Genomic DNA, 16,069 nt, shown 5'->3' with positions numbered 1-16,069 from the left:
TAGATACACCCAGACCCTGGTACCCTGCTTTCCAGACTAAGAATTAGCGTCACCTGGGTTCCAAAATCCCTGCTCCACCTTTGGAGACCTTTTGCAAGTGCAGGAACCCAGTCAAGAGCTTTCTTGGGATTTAGTTGTTGTGTCTTTTTAATCTCCTCCAGCCCATGCAGTTCTTCAGTCTCTCCTCATCTTTTGTGATATTAATACTTGTGAAGAGTACTGCTCAGTTTTGTAGAATGTCTCTCAACATCAGTTTGTCCCGTGTTTCCTCGTGATTAGATTGATGGTGCATCTTTGGCAGAAATCCCACACAAGTGATGCTGTGTCCTTCTCAAGATTTTTTAGATCGCTATTTAAGGCATTGTCTCTCCATTTCTTTACTGTGAAGTTATTATGTTTTTCTTTACAAATAATAGGTATCTTATGGAAAGATACTTAGAGACCATGCAAATACCCTGTTTGTCATATTTTCACCCGCAAATTTTAGCACCTCTCCATGGTCCTTGTGGCCACAATTATTAGTGGGGTATTTGCCTAATTGTGATCTTTCTAGTTATTGATTTGGTAATTCATTAGAATTCTACTGTTCATTCTCCACGTATTTATTGATGCAATTATTTATATCACTATAAACTCACTGTTATTTTATTCCATGGATAATAAAAAAGTTTTTTTAAATGGATAATAGCACATTATTATTCAGTGCTGTTCCTGCATCCTTTTGACACAAACCCATCATTCTCTGAGCATTTCCTTGCTTTCTGGCGCCACAAGATGTTCTAGGTTCTGGCACAATCCTTGAACCAGCCATTTGTCCTCGAGCCTGGTTCCATTTCTGTACGAATGGTATTTAGAAACCAAGTTCTGGATGCTGGATGTGCTCATTGCTACTGGGATGTCACTGTTTCTAGGCCCTCTCTGCAGTGAGAGGTAGGAGATAATAGCTGTATGTTGTTGTTAGCTGCTGTGGAGTTGGCTTTGACTCATAGCAATCCCATGTACAATAGAATGAAACATTACCTGGTCCTGTGCCATCTTCATGATTGCTGGTATGCTCAAGTCCATTGTTGTATCTGCTACATATCTTGAGTGTCCTCCAACCTAGAAGGCTTGTGTTTCAGCACTATATTGAACAATATTCAGTTGTGATTTATAAGGTTTTCATTGGCTAATTTTCAGAAGTAGATTGCCGGGTCTTTCTTACTAGCCTGTTAGTCAGGAAGCACCACCGAAACCTGAGAGATAAAAGGTGGTACAGGCCCCACCCCAGGGAAACTCCCTTTACCTTGGATCTGGGGTGGTGATTTGGGTAAGGGTGGTGTTACAATCCCACCCTAATCTTCTTTAACATAAAATTACAATCACAAAATGGAAGATAACCACAGAATACTGGGAATCATGGCCTAACCAAGTCAATACACACATTTTTGGGGGGACATAATTCAATTCATGACACCAGGTTAGATGCATGAACCAAATGGGGCAAATAGTAATTGTTCAAGAAATGTTAATAACTCATTATCAGTTATTGAGATCCTCTGGTGTGCATATGTTATACATTATGCATGTAATCACTGTATCAGTTTTTTAACTGTAAGTTGTAGTGATCATGGTATCTACCTCTAAAGGGTGTCGAGAGCTTGGGAGATACGTATATAAGTCCTCAGGTACATGGAAGACTGTAAAATCCCTGAAATGGGACAAAGTTCTCATTCCAATTCTGTCACATTCAAGCTGGATGGGTTTGGGCTAGTGGCTTAACCTCCCTGTCATGGTTTAAACTGTGTTCCCCCAAAATATGTGGCACTTTGGTTAGGCCTTGATTCTCAGTGTTGTGTGGTTGTTCTCCATTTTGTGATTGTAATTTTATGTTAAGGATTAGAGTGGGATTGTAACACCCCTGCTAAGGTCACATGCCTGATCCAATGTAAAGGGAGTTTCCCTGGGGTGTGGCCTACACCACCTTTTATCTTACAAGAGATAAAAGGAAAGGAAAGCAAGCAGAGAGTTGGGAACCTCATCCCACCAAGAAAGCAGTGCCAGGAGCAGAGCACATCCTTTGGACCGAGGTTCCTTTGCAGAGAAGCTCCTAGACCAAGGAAAGATTGATGACATGCACCTTCCTCCAGAGTCCACAGAGAAAGCCTTCCCATGGAGCAGACGCCCTGAATTTGGACTTGTAGCTTACTAGCCTACTACTTGGCTTTGGTAAAGCCATCCACTTGTGGTATTTCTGTTATAGTAGCAGTAGATGACTAAGACAGTCCCCAAAGCTCGACGTCCTCGTTCATAAAGTGGGGATAATCATTGTACCAGCCTTGGAGGGAGGGCTGTTATGCAATCATGCAGGTGAAGTACTCACCATAAGGGTTGGCATGCCATAAATCCTCAAAAATGGTTTGTTGTTGTGTGTGCCGTCAAGTCGATTTTGACTTATAGTGACCCTATAGTACAGAGTAGAACTGCCCCATAGGGTTTCCTAGGGTGAAATTTTTATGGAAGCAGAGCACCAGGTTTTTCTCCTGTGAGGTGGCTGGTGGGTTCAAACTATTGACCTTTATGGTTAACAGTCAAGCATGTTAACCACTGTGCCACTAAGGCTCCTTTCAGTAAATGGTAGGTAATATTATTACTCCCACACTCCACTGCATCATTTGTTGAAAAGTCAATGAGGACCAGTATTTTTATAGATTTAGTTCAACAAACCGTTTTGAAATTTGTTGATTAAGCCCTCCCATTGCTTCCTCTGGGTTTGGGCCATATGTTGGGGATCCAGAGAGCACTCTATTCCTGCCTAGCCCTAGAGGAGGAAGGGAGACAGAGGTAGACACAGACACCCCCAGCCCTGTGGGGATCAGTACTGCGCTGGGAGTGAGCAGGACTCAAGGCTGGAGGAGCCTGAAGAGTGTGACGTGAAGACTCATTTGGCAGTCAAGGAAGGTTGCAAGGAGGTAGAAACATTTGGATGGGGTTTTGAAGTAGGATTAGGAGTTTTCTAGGAGACAACCAGTCATTCCAGGCAGAGGGAACTGCAGGAGCAAAGGCAGGATGATGGGAAAACACGTTGTGTGAATTTAATCTTTGTAAGAACTGGGGGGTTGAATGAGTCCAGCAAAACCAGTGCTGAGAGGGGGGAGTCAGAGCTGAACCATGGCTCTGTCTGCAGGCTGCAGGAAAAGAGGCCCAGGATGGAGAAAGGAAGTTTCTCAATGGGTCCTTTGGGCTCTGCTGGAGGCCGGGAAATATTTATGAAGGTCTTGGGAGGGGTGGGGGCTGCACAGCAAGGCTAAAAGGGGCTTGGCCATCCCCAAATGTTTTGTGCACAGTGGAGTGGGGATAAGAACGTATTTTCCTCTGTGTGTTGAAGGGACAGCGTGAGAAGTCATGGGAACGTTCAACCTGCTGACAGCTGCCCAGTGATGCGGACATTGCTGGGGGGGAATGTGAAAGGATGGGAAGACCTGAGTTGGTTTAAGTGGAAGATGAACTTTCTCTCCAAGACCCTCACTAGAATCTCTGTGCCCCAAAGCAGTCAATCTTTTAGAAGCTTGGTCCCTCAGGAATGGAACCTCATCCCAGCCACCATATATGACTTATTCTGGTTCAGGAGAAAGCAGGAGGTCCAGGTATGGGGAGTAGAATCCCTTCTCTGCTTCTTTTCCTAGTTTATTTCTTCCATAGAATTTGTCACACCTGCAATTCAACTCTTATCTGCATCATCATCATGCAATACCTGGCTCCCTGGCTGCAATGGAAGTTCAATGCGCGAAGGGATCTGGCTCATCATTCTCTCCTGGATGTGACCTTGAACAAAGTAATTAACCTCTCTGTGGCTCAGTTTCTCCATCTATAAAATGAGAATAATAAGAGTCTTATCAAGGACAGTTAATAGTGAAGAACATGACTAATGTCACGAAACTGTACATGTGAAGATTGTAGAAATGGCAAACGTTGTGTTACCTATATATTCACCACAATAAAAAAAAGGAATCTCACCAAACGTATCCAAAACAAATCCAAAGGAAGGCAAGGAAGAAGAGAAAAAAGGGGCATAGAGCAAAAAGATATAACAAGAAGGCAGATTTAAGCCCAAAGAGGTCCATGATTACATTAAATGTAAGTAGACCAAATGTCCCAGTTAAAGGACAAAGATTGGCAGACTGGATCCAAAATCAAAACCCAACTGCATGCTGCTCACAAAACACAAGTATACAATTTAAGGATATGGAAAAGTAGAAGCTAGAAGGGTTGCAAAGGATGGAACATTTAAAATACAAACCAAAAGAAAACAAGTATGCAATGTTAACAGCCAAAGTCCACTCTGAGGCAGGAAGAACTGAGATAAAGAGATTCACGTCATAAAAATAATAAAAGGTTCGATTCACCAGGAAGATGACATGGTCTATTTGCTTATTGGTCAACATGGGGATTCAGTACTTGGAAGGTGTTTGCAGCAGTGCCTGCAAATGTGAGTCTGCCATTACTATCATGATTACTTTTTTGGTGTTGGTGTTATTTTGTTATATTTTCGTTTATTGTTTATTATTGTTGTCCATGATTTCTCCAATGCCTAGAACACTGGGGTTCAGAGATAGGAAATTGTCCAAGTCCCTTAGAAGTGGGACTGGCCCTCATTTTATATGATGTCCCTTCCCTAGTTCTTTCTCACATACTCCCAATGTCCCACCAGCCCTCCTGGCTGAACTGCCTGCCTTCTTACTTTCTTTCCTTCCTTCCACAACAATTTTCCTGAGTCCCTCCCACACCCCCTTGCCTGTTGCCAGGCCCTGTGTAGGCCTCAGAGTTAAAACAATGAGAAACAACAGACCATTCCTAGACTTTGGGGTATCCCAGTCTAGTGGGTGAGGCAGAGGTTAATCAAATCATGTCACAAAAATAAATATGAAGTGGAGGTTCATTGTGCCAGAAGAGCAGTGAAACAGGGCACATGATATTGCTTTGGGAAGGTCGCAGAGGGCTTCCTGGAAGAGGTGACACTGGAGCTTGGATCTGAGATGTTAGTTACCTCCAGTAGCTAGTGTCCAATTCATTCATTTATTCAACGAGAATTTCTTGAGTGCCCATACGTGACAGGCATCCTTCTAGACAGTACTGGACACAAATCAGGCAAAAAAATCCCTCCCATGGGATGAACAAGATCATTCCAGACGAGGGTAACTGCTGCTAAGGAAATAAAACAGAGCAAGAGTGGAATTAAGTGCCCCCCATGCCTATTCTTTGAAAACAAAATCCAGAAACACATCTAATCGAGGCTGCCACCTTCTTCAGGGCCCTGGGGCACCTTATCACCCTCTTGCAGTGGCTCAGCAGGGTGCGCAGAGGAAGAACTTCCAGCGGCCCTGCAGGGTCATCAACCTGGTAGTTACTGAGCACCTACTGTATGCCCCAGGCAATCTTCTGGGGGTTAGATAGACAAAACCGGGGGCCACAACGGTCCCCCTCAGGCACAGCTGTGACAAAGGTTCCCAGGTGGCCTATCCAGCAGCCTCAGAGCTGCTCTGACACTGCAGCCTCAGCTCTTGTAGGAAACACCAAGTAGCACAATCCTCCCGGCAGATCCTTGGTGAGCTGCATGGATAAGGATGTTTATCCCCATTTCGCAGATAGGCAGGATGACGCTTGGCCGGGAGCAGGGAGTCCCCCCAGGTTGTGCTGCGCCGACCCGCATCTCAGACGCCCTCCCGCGTCCCATCAGCTCCCCGAGTCCACCTCCACCGCCCCACCCCCGCCCCCTGGGGCGCCCGGGAGCCGCGGCCCCTTTAAGAGCGCCCCGCGGACCCAAGCAGGAAGGGGGCGGTGCCTGCGCCTAGATGGACGGGTGTTCGGACCAATGGAGGTGGCGGTCACGGCTGCTGCTGCCAATGGGCATGCTGGGGGGCGGGGCCAGGGCCCGAGCCTAGTTCCCGAGGCGCGGCGGCGGCGGCTGGGGGCGGGGAGGGGGGCGCAGGACCCCAGGAGGGGGTCCCGGAGCTGGAGGCACGTGTCCAGGGGTGCCGGCGGGGTCGCGCCGGACTGGGGCGCTGTCGAGGCCTTGGCCGAGCCGGGCCGGCGCGGCAGGGGCCACGGGCGATGGGCGGGGCGAGGGAGGCGGACCGGGGGCGCGCGGGGGTCGGGTGCCGAGGGAGCTCGGCCGGGCGGGGGCGGAGGGACTGGGGGTACGGGAAGCTGTGGGGGTCTGCCAGCAGAGAAGCGCAGGGCCGGGACTCCCCAGTGGTGCGGGGGTCGGGGCCCCCGACTGGTGGCGTTAGACGGGCAGGGGGCGTTGGGGGTCTTGCTGGGGAGTTGACACGGGCTAGGCCTGGGCGGGTGGTGTGTGGAGGGTGTGGGGGCCTATGGGGCCAGGAGGGGGGCGTCTGGGGACATCGGGTGTTTATGGGGGAGGGAGCGGCTTGGGGGGCCTGGCCCAGGCCGGGGGCGGTAGTTGGAGCGGGGGAGGCCGATTTGTGCCGGCGCAGGGGATTGTGGGGATAGGGTCTCGGAGGGTCTCCGAAAGGGAGCCCAAGCCCAACAGGAGAGGACAGGTGAAGGATGGAGGGGGAAGTGCCGTGAGTTAAGAGGACGGCCCCCACCTCCTGAGGTTCGTAGGGTCTTGAGGCTTTGGGTGGTTCGTGATGTCACGTCCAGGGCTGGGGGCTCCCAACAGGCCTGGGACAAGGAAGGGGCATAAAATGTGGGGGTATCTCCAGCAGTCCTGCAAAGGGGCCTGCTGTTATAGGGGTCAAGAGACCTGGGGAGAGGAAAAGGCCCCCAGGGCAGGTGCAGGGCCAAGGGTCCCTGGTGTGGGAGGGTGCCCTATAAGCTTCAGAGTCTGGAAGGAAAGGGCTTGGGGTTTCTGGAGGGTCACAGGGCTGGAGGTGAGTTTGTGGGCCGGGGGCTCCTCCTTAGGAAAAGGGGCAGCAGCAGGCAGGGAGTTCTGGGAGAGATTGTTCTTCTGTATTGGAGCTCTAAAAATAGCCTCCAAAGGCCTCCTAGTTGACTCTCAAAGAAAATCCCAGAACCCTCTTTTGGGATTTAATCATACAAAATCCCAGGGCTCTGGAGCCCGAGGTTCAAATCCCACCCCTGCTGGCTTGCTCTGTGACCTTGAGCAAATGGCTTTACCTCTCTGGGCTTCAGTTCCCTTTTTTGGGAAATGTGTGTTTGGGGGGGAGGGTGGTCACCCCTCTACTAGGGCATTTACAGTAAGTAATAATTAGTTCTAGTAATGGTGACACTGTTTGAGCTACATGGCCAGAGTTTGTTAAATCCTTGCAACAAGCCAGTGTAGTTGTAATACCCATTGTATAGTTGAAACTGAGGCCTCAAGTTACTTTGCAGAGTGTGAGGTGGAGGGGAAAATGGGAGGGACCGGGTGGGGTTCTTAGCCCGTCCCCTCCCCCCAACAGCATGGCATCCTGTGCCGAGCCCTCTGCCGTGGGCCCTGAGCCCGCCACCCCGCTGCCTGCCAGGGTCCCACCACTGGAGGACTTTGAGGTGCTGGATGGAGTTGAGGACGTGGAGGAGGAGGAGGAGGAAGAAGAGGAGGAGGAGGATGACCTGAGTGAGCTGCCACCACTGGAGGACATGGGGCAGACTCCGCCAGAAGAGCTGGAGCAGCCCGGGGCCCTGGCCCGAGAGTTCCTGGCAGCCATGGAGCCTGAGCCCGCCCCAGCCCCAGCCCCGGACGAGTGGCTGGATATCCTGGGTAAGGAGCAGGTGACCCGGACAGCTGAGGTTCAGAAGTGACCTTGACCCAGACTCGTTGCCCTCTGAGCCTCATTTTCTCGCCTCTGCTGTGAGGGTCAGCGGTAACCACAGTGATTGTGACCTGCTTGTTGTCACGCCCCTAAACCTTCCATGAGGTACTGTGTCCCTGTTCCCTTTGCTGGCCGGGGCCACAGAGTGGCATCCTGGTGTCACCAGCCCCTAGTGCATCTTCTCAGCTACTTCCTGCTAAGGGCATTCCCCAAAAAATGCATCCTGAGGTCAGGCTGATGTGAGGAATGTCCCATTTTTTCAAGCTTTCTGGCAGATGCTCACAGCATTTCTCAGTGCTCTACAGAGAAGTCCTGTAGGAAAGAAGCCCCTGAACCCACACATGGCCCCCTTGACCCCTAGTGCCCTGTCCCAGCCACCCAGGACTTTAGAAGAACGTTAGTGTCCAGGTGGAGGAGGTGTTCCTGCTAGTGCTGAGGGCGGTACACTCAGTCATACTAACACCGCATAAGTGACAACATACGGCATCACACCTGCCAACAATATTAGCAGTACTAGCTGTACATCTGTAACGCACAGCAGATTGTTGTTGCCGTTGAGTTGACCGCAACTCATAGTCACTCCGTGTGTGCAGAGTAGAACTTTGCTCCCTAGAGTTTTCAAGGCTGTGACCTTTGAGAAGCAGCTGGCCAGGCCTGTCTTCCAAGGTGCCTCTGGATGGGTTCAAACCAACAACCTTTTGGCTACTAATCAAGAGCTTAACCATTTGTGCCATTGGAGGCCCTGTGTTATAACGTTTTATATGTAATACAAACAATAATACAAAACCGGGTTATCTTGAAGCTGATAAAATAGAGTTTTGAGAAACATCACCACAGCTATTGAGAATAGTCCTACTTCTAAAAATAGCACCAGCTAATATTATTGAGTACTAGTATTAGAAGGGAATGTAATATAAGCCAGTTGCCCTTGAGTCGATTCTGACTCTTGGTGACTCCGTGTGCGTCAGGGTAGAACTGTGCCTCACAAAGTTTTCAATGGCTGATTTTTCAGAAGATGATTGCCAGGCCTTTTTTCTGAGGTGCTTCTGGATAGACTCAAACCTCCAGCCTTTCTGTTAGCAGCTGAGCGTGATTACTGTTTGCACTCTCCAGGGACTCCATAACATAATACGTGGTAATATACAATATTAAACCCATATTACAGAGCACTAATTTTGAGCCAGGCCTGTACATCTTCACAGCAGCCCCAGGACATAATTCCTCCTATGTCCCCATTTTGCAGATGGGGAAACAGGCTTAGAGAGGCGAAGGCACTTGCCCGAGGTCACACAGCCCCCTTGGCTATGTCAGAGTTTGGGAACCTTTCCTCTAGGGATACTCTCAGAGCTTTCTCGCTCCCCCTCTGAGTACGAGGCTGGCTCTGTCCATTTTTGTTCGTACTAGCCAGCCACTCTCTGAAGTCAGAACTGAGGCTTCTGTTTTCCAGATGAGGAGACTCAGGTCCTGAGAGGGGATCTGATCTGTCCAGCAGCGCCTGGGTACAACCTTGCCAGTACATCCACCATTAGTGCCCAGAAACCTCAAGCTTCAGGGGTCCCTTGCAACCTACTAGATCACAGGTCCTAGGCTGGATGTGGGACGTGTACAAATTGGGCAGCAGCACAGAAATTCAGAACATTCTAGAATATGGATAGACACCTAACTGTTCTTAATCTTTAGTTTGGGCCTATTCCAGACTTGGTATATTCCAGATCAATGGAATATTATAGTATGCAGGTATCGTCAGCAGAATGGGGGTGACCTTAGATGATGTCAGTCCCATGTGCTCTGTGGATTAAGCCCTTGCTTTGCCACAGCTCCATTTTGTAGATGCCTTGCAGTAGTCAGGGAGGGGGCGGGGCTGCGTGCCACGGGCTAATTGCCTGCTCTCTCTGATCCTTCGTTTCCATCCCCCGTTGCTTGCAGTTGTGGGACCACATGGGCATGTGGTTGCTGCAGGCTCCTTGAGTCACTGTGGCCACTTGGCCTTTCCTGTGGTTGCTTGGGAGTTCCCAAGTGGTGCAAACAGTGAAGGTGCTTGACTTTTAACTGAAAGGCTGGAGGTTCGAGTCCACCCAGAGGCACCTTGGGAGAAAGGCCGGCGATCTACTTCCAAAAAATCAGCCCATGAGAACCCTGTGGAGCACAACAGTTTGGTCTGCAGCCGATCGTGGGGATGGCCCAGGCAGCGTTTTGTTCCATTGTGCATGGGATCACTGTGAATCAGGGGCTGACTCAACAGCAGTTAACAACAGGAGACGTTTGGAGTCCCTGGATGGTGCAAACAGTTAACGCAGTTGGCTGCTAACCAAAAAGTTGGAGGTTCACATCCACCCAGGGGCACCTCAGAAGAAAGGCTTGGTGATGTACTTCTGAAAAATCAAACATTGCAAACCCTATGGAGTACAGTTGTACTCTGACACATAAGTTCTTTACGAGTTGGAATCAACCCGACAACAGCTGGCTTGGGGGCTGCTTGGGGCGTGGAGGTAAACTCCAGCCAAGGCAGCTGAGAGCTGACAGTGGTTTCCCTGGGGGCATGAGGGGCTGCTGATTGTGTCAATGGTGAACTTATCAGTACTGTTTTGACTTGAGCCCAGAGCCATGACAGAGAGGCATTTGCAGTGTCTGGCGCCCTGCTCACCTGGCCAACTTGGACTGGTGGACTGAGGAGGTCCCATAATCTCTCCATTGCATAGTTGGGTAAACTGAGGCCTGATCATACTGGGGAGGGGGCTGTTTCTCAGCCCTTGGCCCTCACAGACCCTTGGTTTTCTTAAGACAGCAACCAGAAATGCTGGTGGTCCTTGATCCATTTCTCAGCACCCACCCAGCCCAGTGCCGTCGATTTGATTCCGACTCATAGCAACCCTATGGGACAGAGTAGAACTGCCCCATAGAGTTTTTATATTTCTTGGCACCAGCATCCCGAAATTGGTCTTGTTGGGCCCAGTGTCCAGCCCAGGACACTGAGGCCCCTCAGCGTAAAGTCACCTGCTCAGTAGATAGCAGAGTGGTCATTTGAAGCTCAGCCTGTGTCCCAGAGCTGGGATAGGGGAGTGGGCTCCCTGTCTGAGCCTCCCAGTGACAGGCTGCATCCCCTCACCCCCTTCAGGGAACGGGAAGGTGAGGAAGAAGACGCTGGTCCCGGGCCCACCCGGCTCAAGTCGCCCAGCCAAGGGCCAGGTGGTGACAGTGCGAGTGCAGACGTCACTGGAGAACGGCACGAGGGTGCAGGAGGAGCCAGAGCTGGTGTTCACCCTGGGTGACTGTGACGTAATCCAGGTGGGCACCGGGGCGGGCCAGGGGACGCCAGGGCCAGCCTGGGCCCGCATGACCCTCTGCTGCTCTGTTCTTTTAGGCTCTGGACCTCAGTGTCCCGCTCATGGACGTGGGGGAGACTGCCATGGTCACTGCTGACTCCAAGTACTGCTATGGCCCCCAGGGCAGGTGAGATTCCCTCATCCCACCCTGTCCACCCACCTGTTTCGTGGGAAAGGAAACTGAGGCTCAGGGCAGGGAACTTTGGTGCCAAGGTCCCATTGTCAGTGGGGTTTGGGAGCTGTTTCCCTACCTTCTACCAGGAAGGAGGCTCAGAGGCAGCACATCCAGGGCTTGAGCCCTTTCCTCCTGGACTGGGGTATAATTGGGAGGTGCCGAGGCTGAGTGCTGCCCCTGCCCCACGCCCCCCAGCAGGAGCCCCTACATCCCCCCACATGCGGCCCTGTGCCTGGAAGTGACCCTGAAGACAGCCGTGGATGGGCCTGACCTGGAGATGCTCTCAGGGCAGGAGCGCGTGGCCCTGGCCAACCGTAAGCGCGAATGCGGCAACGCCCACTACCAGCGAGCCAACTTCGTTCTGGCGGCCAACTCCTATGACCTCGCAATCAAGGCCATCACCTCCAGCGCCAAAGGTGCCCTCCTGCCCCACTCCGTGACTACATAGTTTTCATCCCCTTTGCTGCCACTGCCACCACGTCTGCCATTGGTGCCTAGAGAATTCAAGCCGCCACCAGATCAGTGGGCCTCAGAACATTCTAGAATATTCCAGAGCATGGATAGATTAGATGCTTAACAGCCCCTGACTTTTTGGTTAAGTTCTGTTTCAAGCTTGTGGTGTATTCCGGACCAATGGGATATTCAGGGTGCAGGTATTATCAGGACGGGGGTCACCCCAGTTGGTGTCAGTCCCACGTACCCGAGGCTCTGTTTCGTAGACCTTGGTGACGCCTGGGGAAGGCAGGCTACGGGCTGCGTGTTAACATAGTTTGAGGGTCTATCCTTGGGAGCTCAGAAGCCCCCTTGCCACCTCCTACAGTGTCTGGAGTGCTCAGTCATATAGAGCCCACCGTGCCAGTTCCTCCCTTCTCCCAGGAGCAGAGAGGGCAGGGTCAGACCGTGGGCAGCCGGGGTGGGTGTGAGGCCAGTGGCATTGCCGTCAGGTCAGACCATGGGTGAGTGGGGTGAGTGTGGGGCTGGTGCAGCACAGTAACGGCCACACCCCTGCAGTTGACATGACGTTCGAGGAGGAGGAGCAATTGCTGCAGCTGAAGGTGAAGTGTCTAAACAACCTGGCGGCCTCGCAGCTGAAGCTGGACCACTACCGTGCTGCGCTGCGCTCCTGCAGCCTTGTGCTGGAGCACCAGCCTGACAACATCAAAGCGCTCTTCCGCAAGGGCAAGGTGGGTGGGTGCCATGGCTGTGGGGGCGGGGGCACGGAGGCACAGACAGGCGCAGGGTGTGGTCCAGCTCATGCAGCAGTGCGTTGGGGGAGGCCACATTCAAACCCAGATTCTTGGCTTTTTTCCATTCTCCTGCACTGGTCCTTTAACCAAGTACTGTCTCTTTTGCATATAATGCCTCGTGGCTCCCTTCTTCCTCAGAGTAAGCTGTGTCATTGCTGTCCTCTCTTATACTGCTCTCACCTGTCCTGCCTGACTTCTTGCTTCTCTCCATTCTTACTACTCGCTGACCAGGCCAGGCCTGTATCCACCCTAGGGCCTTTACATGGCTGTACTCTCTACCTGAGACATTCTCACCCCGGGTGCCTGCATAGGCTCCTCCCTCACCTCCTTTGGGTGTTTGTTTAGATGTCATCTCCTCAGGCTATCTTTCTACCACCCCAGCTGAGCCCAGCACCCCCTCCCCGCTGTGCCCCCTACCCTGTTATTGAGTTTTGCAAGTCACCATCTGACAAGCAACACAAGGCATCACACATCCTGTCTGACCCCACACTGGAAGATGGGGTTTTGTCTGTGTCTCCTTCTCCTGTATCTCCGTCCCTTGGACAGGGCCTGGCACATAGCAGATGCTCACTAAATGCTGACATATAATAGGTGCTTACTGAATGGTAGTATACAGCAGTGCCCACCAGGTGCTGACACATAGCAAGTGATCACTAGGTGCTAGCACATCACAGATACTTACTGAATGCGGGTATATGGCAGGTGCTCACTAAGTGCTGGCTGATGCAGGGATGAGCCCTAGCCGCCTCTACTCCTCACAGCCATCCTGTGTGTAGGGGGCTGTCAGTGAACAGTAAACTCAGGTGCAGATGCTAGGGTACCTAGCGTCTTTGTGAGTGGCCTGAGCAGGAGCTCCCTCCAGCTTGCTTTTATCAGGCACCTGCTGTGTGCAGACCTCTGGAGAGAGATGTAAGGAAGAAAAAGGTGCTGCTGGTGTTTTCAAAGAGCTTATAATCATCTTACGGGTACCATGGAACATCTGTTCATTGAGCCTTGTGTGTGTTTGGGTCAGTTGGTCAAACGTGACAGAAACCCATGCAGTTCAGGCAAAAGCAAGGATAGATTGCTCACAGAAGTGCTAAGCATGGTGTATTGGGTTTCAGGCATGGCTGGATCCAGGCATTCACATAATGTAGGACACGTGTCTCTCTCCTGTGGGCTCCTCTCTCAGGGTAGCCAAGACATCCCCCACTGCCAAAGCTCTAGGCTGCCGTCTTCCCTCGCTTAGCAGCTGTTCTCCAGTGGCACTGGCTGAGTTCAGGGCTGGATCTCCATTGGTTGGCCTGGGTCACATGCCTGGCCCTGAGCCAGTCGCCATAGCTTTGGGAAGGTGGCCTTTGGAGCCAACTGTAAGACAAGCCAATGACTGGCTGAAGTGGTGAGAGAAGGAGAATCCAGGCTGTGACAGACATGTGGGGAAAGGAGCAGGGCCCAGAGTGATGTCCCCCTTTGTTGCAGGTGCTGGCCCAGCAAGGCGAGTACAGTGAGGCCATCCCCATCCTGCGGGCAGCCCTGAAGCTGGAACCTTCCAACAAGGTGAGGTATTCTGAGAATGTCTGGGAAGTCCCTTCTTTAGTCTACCCCAGGCCCTTCTTGTGGGTCTGCCACTGGTGTTCCCATCTGGGCCGTGGGTGGCTGATGGCCCCAGCAAGCTTGCCAGGACCCACCTGACTCCCCAGATGGACAGTCTAAGATCACCCCTCACGATGCCCAGAGGCTGAGGGTGCCACCATTGTGGCTAATGTCCATGTCTTTGATCTCCCTGCCTTTCTTCTGGCCACCTGGCTCTTGTCCCATCCATTTTGTTGATGCCAACAGGGGCAGAGCCTGGCTCCAGGTCCCATAGTGAGCCTGTGACAGACAGACCCTGTGTCCCAGTGGGCCCAGCCCCCAAGAGACCAGACCCCCAGAAAGGCAGCACTAGCACAGACGGTCAAGCTGGACCTGCTCACACCCGCCTCCCCTGCAGACGATCCATGCGGAGCTTTCAAAGCTGGTGAAGAAGCACGCAGCCCAGCGGAACACGGAGACCGCCCTATACCGGAAGATGCTGGGCAACCCCAGCCGGCTGCCTGCCAAGTGTCCTGGGAAGGGTGCCTGGGTGAGCTTCGGGTGGTAGACCCCAGAGGGGCTGGGGCCAGGGCCAGGGAAGGTGCGCCAGGCGGAGGGTGCAGCCCAGGCTGGACAAGGAGGCTGCTCAGGGATAGGGGCCCTTTCTCCCTGCAGACGTTGATGTTCTTGGTCACTGGGCCATACTGTGCAGTGCTTATACACAAGAGAGGCCTCAGCCCTGTGTGACTATGACAAGCTGGAACCCAGACTGGAAGGCCTAGTGGGGAGGGGAGTTGTCCCAGAGAAGGGGACATTTGATTTAGATTTTGATGCATGAGTAGGAGTTTCCCAGGAGGCAGGGAGGGCATGGTTTTAGGCAGTGGTTGCTGGGATGCCTGTTCAGGCTGAGTCAGGAGCTGAGGTCCCAGAGGTATGCCTCGGCTGCTTTCCAGCCCCTTTTACCCTCCCCCTCCCGCCTTTATCCATAGTCCATCCCATGGAAGTGGCTGTTTGGAGCAACTGCTGTTGCCCTGGGGGGCGTGGCCCTCTCCGTGGTCATTGCTGCCAGGAACTGACCATCCAGGTGGCAGCCACCACCTCCCCGCACACCGTGGACCCCACCCCATGCTCCCTAACTTCCCTGGCCCCTGGTCCGTTGTCCTCCCTGGCCCAGCCCCCTCCTCCGGTTCCGGCAGCGAGGTTTGGGGGCCATGCAGCCCAGTGAGCAGTAGAGACTGCAGCCCTCTCAGAGGAGAGTGAGGCAGGGCTGGGCCCAAGTCCAGCCCGGAGGGAGGGGCCCTCACCCCCAGACCCCGGTCCCGCCTCCCATCCCAAGTCAGGCCTCCACCCAGCCAGCCTCAGTTTCTCCTTCCCAAAAGGCCTGGGCAGGCCTTCTCCCGCCCTGTTCCCATCCTGAGTGCCAGCCCCTCCATCCCATCTGCTGCCCTCTGTGCAGGCCCCCCCACAGTGAAATAAAGCCTCCCACCCCGCAATCCACTGGCTCCAGAGTCTTCTTCCATGGCCACATGGGGATGTCCAGGGTCGCATAGCACCGTGGGCATGGCTGAGCCAGGGCTCAAGCTGGGGCGCTTCCTCCCAGGCTACAACAGACTCTTTTAAAGAGGGAGAAATTGAGGCCCAAGGAAGCAGCCAATATTCCCTGACCTATTGAACTTCTCCAGGGTCACACCTGGTCCTGCCTGGCACCACATTTCTTTACCTCGTGTCTATCCTGTTACCCTGGAAATGGGGCCCCTGCCCAATATCATGGACTCATACCTTTGGTTGTAGACAGGCTGCAGATGCAAGGCCCCAGCCTTGAAGGAGACAGATGATGGGTAGGATCTGCGAGGGGGCATGGTGGGGGTCTGAGAAGAAGACTTTTCTGCAGGGGATGCTGGGTGCTACGACCACCAGGGTCCAGCTATGTGGCAGGCTGGCAACCTGGCATTTGGACAGTAGCACAGCTAGTCCAAAGGCCCTGGGATGGGATTGAGCCTCATGGGTTCCAGTCCA

At 52.6% G+C, this 16,069-nt stretch overlaps 2 protein-coding genes across 4 annotated transcripts; one reads left to right on the top strand and one right to left on the bottom strand.

Annotated features, from left to right (window-relative positions):
- Nucleotides 1-5,864: 5,864 nt before the first annotated feature.
- On the bottom strand, nt 5,865-7,301 carry LOC135230536 (basic proline-rich protein-like). Its single transcript, XM_064279909.1, has 3 exons — nt 7,298-7,301; nt 6,591-6,666; nt 5,865-6,351 (listed from the first exon to the last, which is right to left on the bottom strand). Exons 1-3 carry the CDS (start codon nt 7,299-7,301, stop codon nt 5,865-5,867), a joined length of 567 nt encoding a protein of 188 aa, XP_064135979.1.
- FKBP8 (FKBP prolyl isomerase 8) lies at nt 5,915-15,546 on the top strand. Of its 3 annotated transcripts, none has more exons than XM_064280997.1 (9): nt 5,915-5,997; nt 7,407-7,705; nt 10,873-11,042; nt 11,119-11,207; nt 11,451-11,671; nt 12,267-12,439; nt 13,961-14,038; nt 14,472-14,603; nt 15,043-15,546. In XM_064280997.1, exons 2-9 carry the CDS (start codon nt 7,408-7,410, stop codon nt 15,127-15,129), a joined length of 1,248 nt encoding a protein of 415 aa, XP_064137067.1. In that variant the 5' UTR covers nt 5,915-5,997; nt 7,407; the 3' UTR covers nt 15,130-15,546. The 3 variants fall into 3 exon arrangements, with proteins under 3 accessions (XP_064137067.1, XP_064137066.1, XP_023407975.1); XM_064280996.1 differs by having other exon boundaries at nt 5,930-5,997; nt 11,454-11,671; XM_023552207.2 differs by lacking the exon at nt 5,915-5,997 and adding an exon at nt 6,495-6,598.
- The last annotated feature ends 523 nt before the right edge of the window (nt 15,547-16,069 follow it).

This window comes from Loxodonta africana, chromosome 3, assembly GCF_030014295.1.
Source record: "Loxodonta africana isolate mLoxAfr1 chromosome 3, mLoxAfr1.hap2, whole genome shotgun sequence".
NCBI classification, from domain to species: Eukaryota; Metazoa; Chordata; class Mammalia; order Proboscidea; family Elephantidae; genus Loxodonta; species Loxodonta africana.
The sequence above is the reverse complement of the archived record's forward strand: the minus strand, read 5'-3'. Positions and strand labels throughout refer to the sequence as shown.

Bases quoted from the DNA above. Each gene is read 5' to 3' on its own strand.
- LOC135230536 (XM_064279909.1), bottom strand. The intron at 6,352-6,590 runs GTGGGGGCCGTC...CTGGCCCCATAG, and splicing joins GACCCTACGAACCTCAGGAG to GCCCCCACACCCTCCACACA.
- FKBP8 (XM_064280997.1), top strand. From the start codon at position 7,408: ATGGCATCCTGTGCCGAGCCCTCTGCCGTGGGCCCTGAGCCCGCCACC. The intron at 11,043-11,118 runs GTGGGCACCGGG...CTGTTCTTTTAG, and splicing joins GTGACTGTGACGTAATCCAG to GCTCTGGACCTCAGTGTCCC. The intron at 14,039-14,471 runs GTGAGGTATTCT...CCTCCCCTGCAG, and splicing joins AGCTGGAACCTTCCAACAAG to ACGATCCATGCGGAGCTTTC.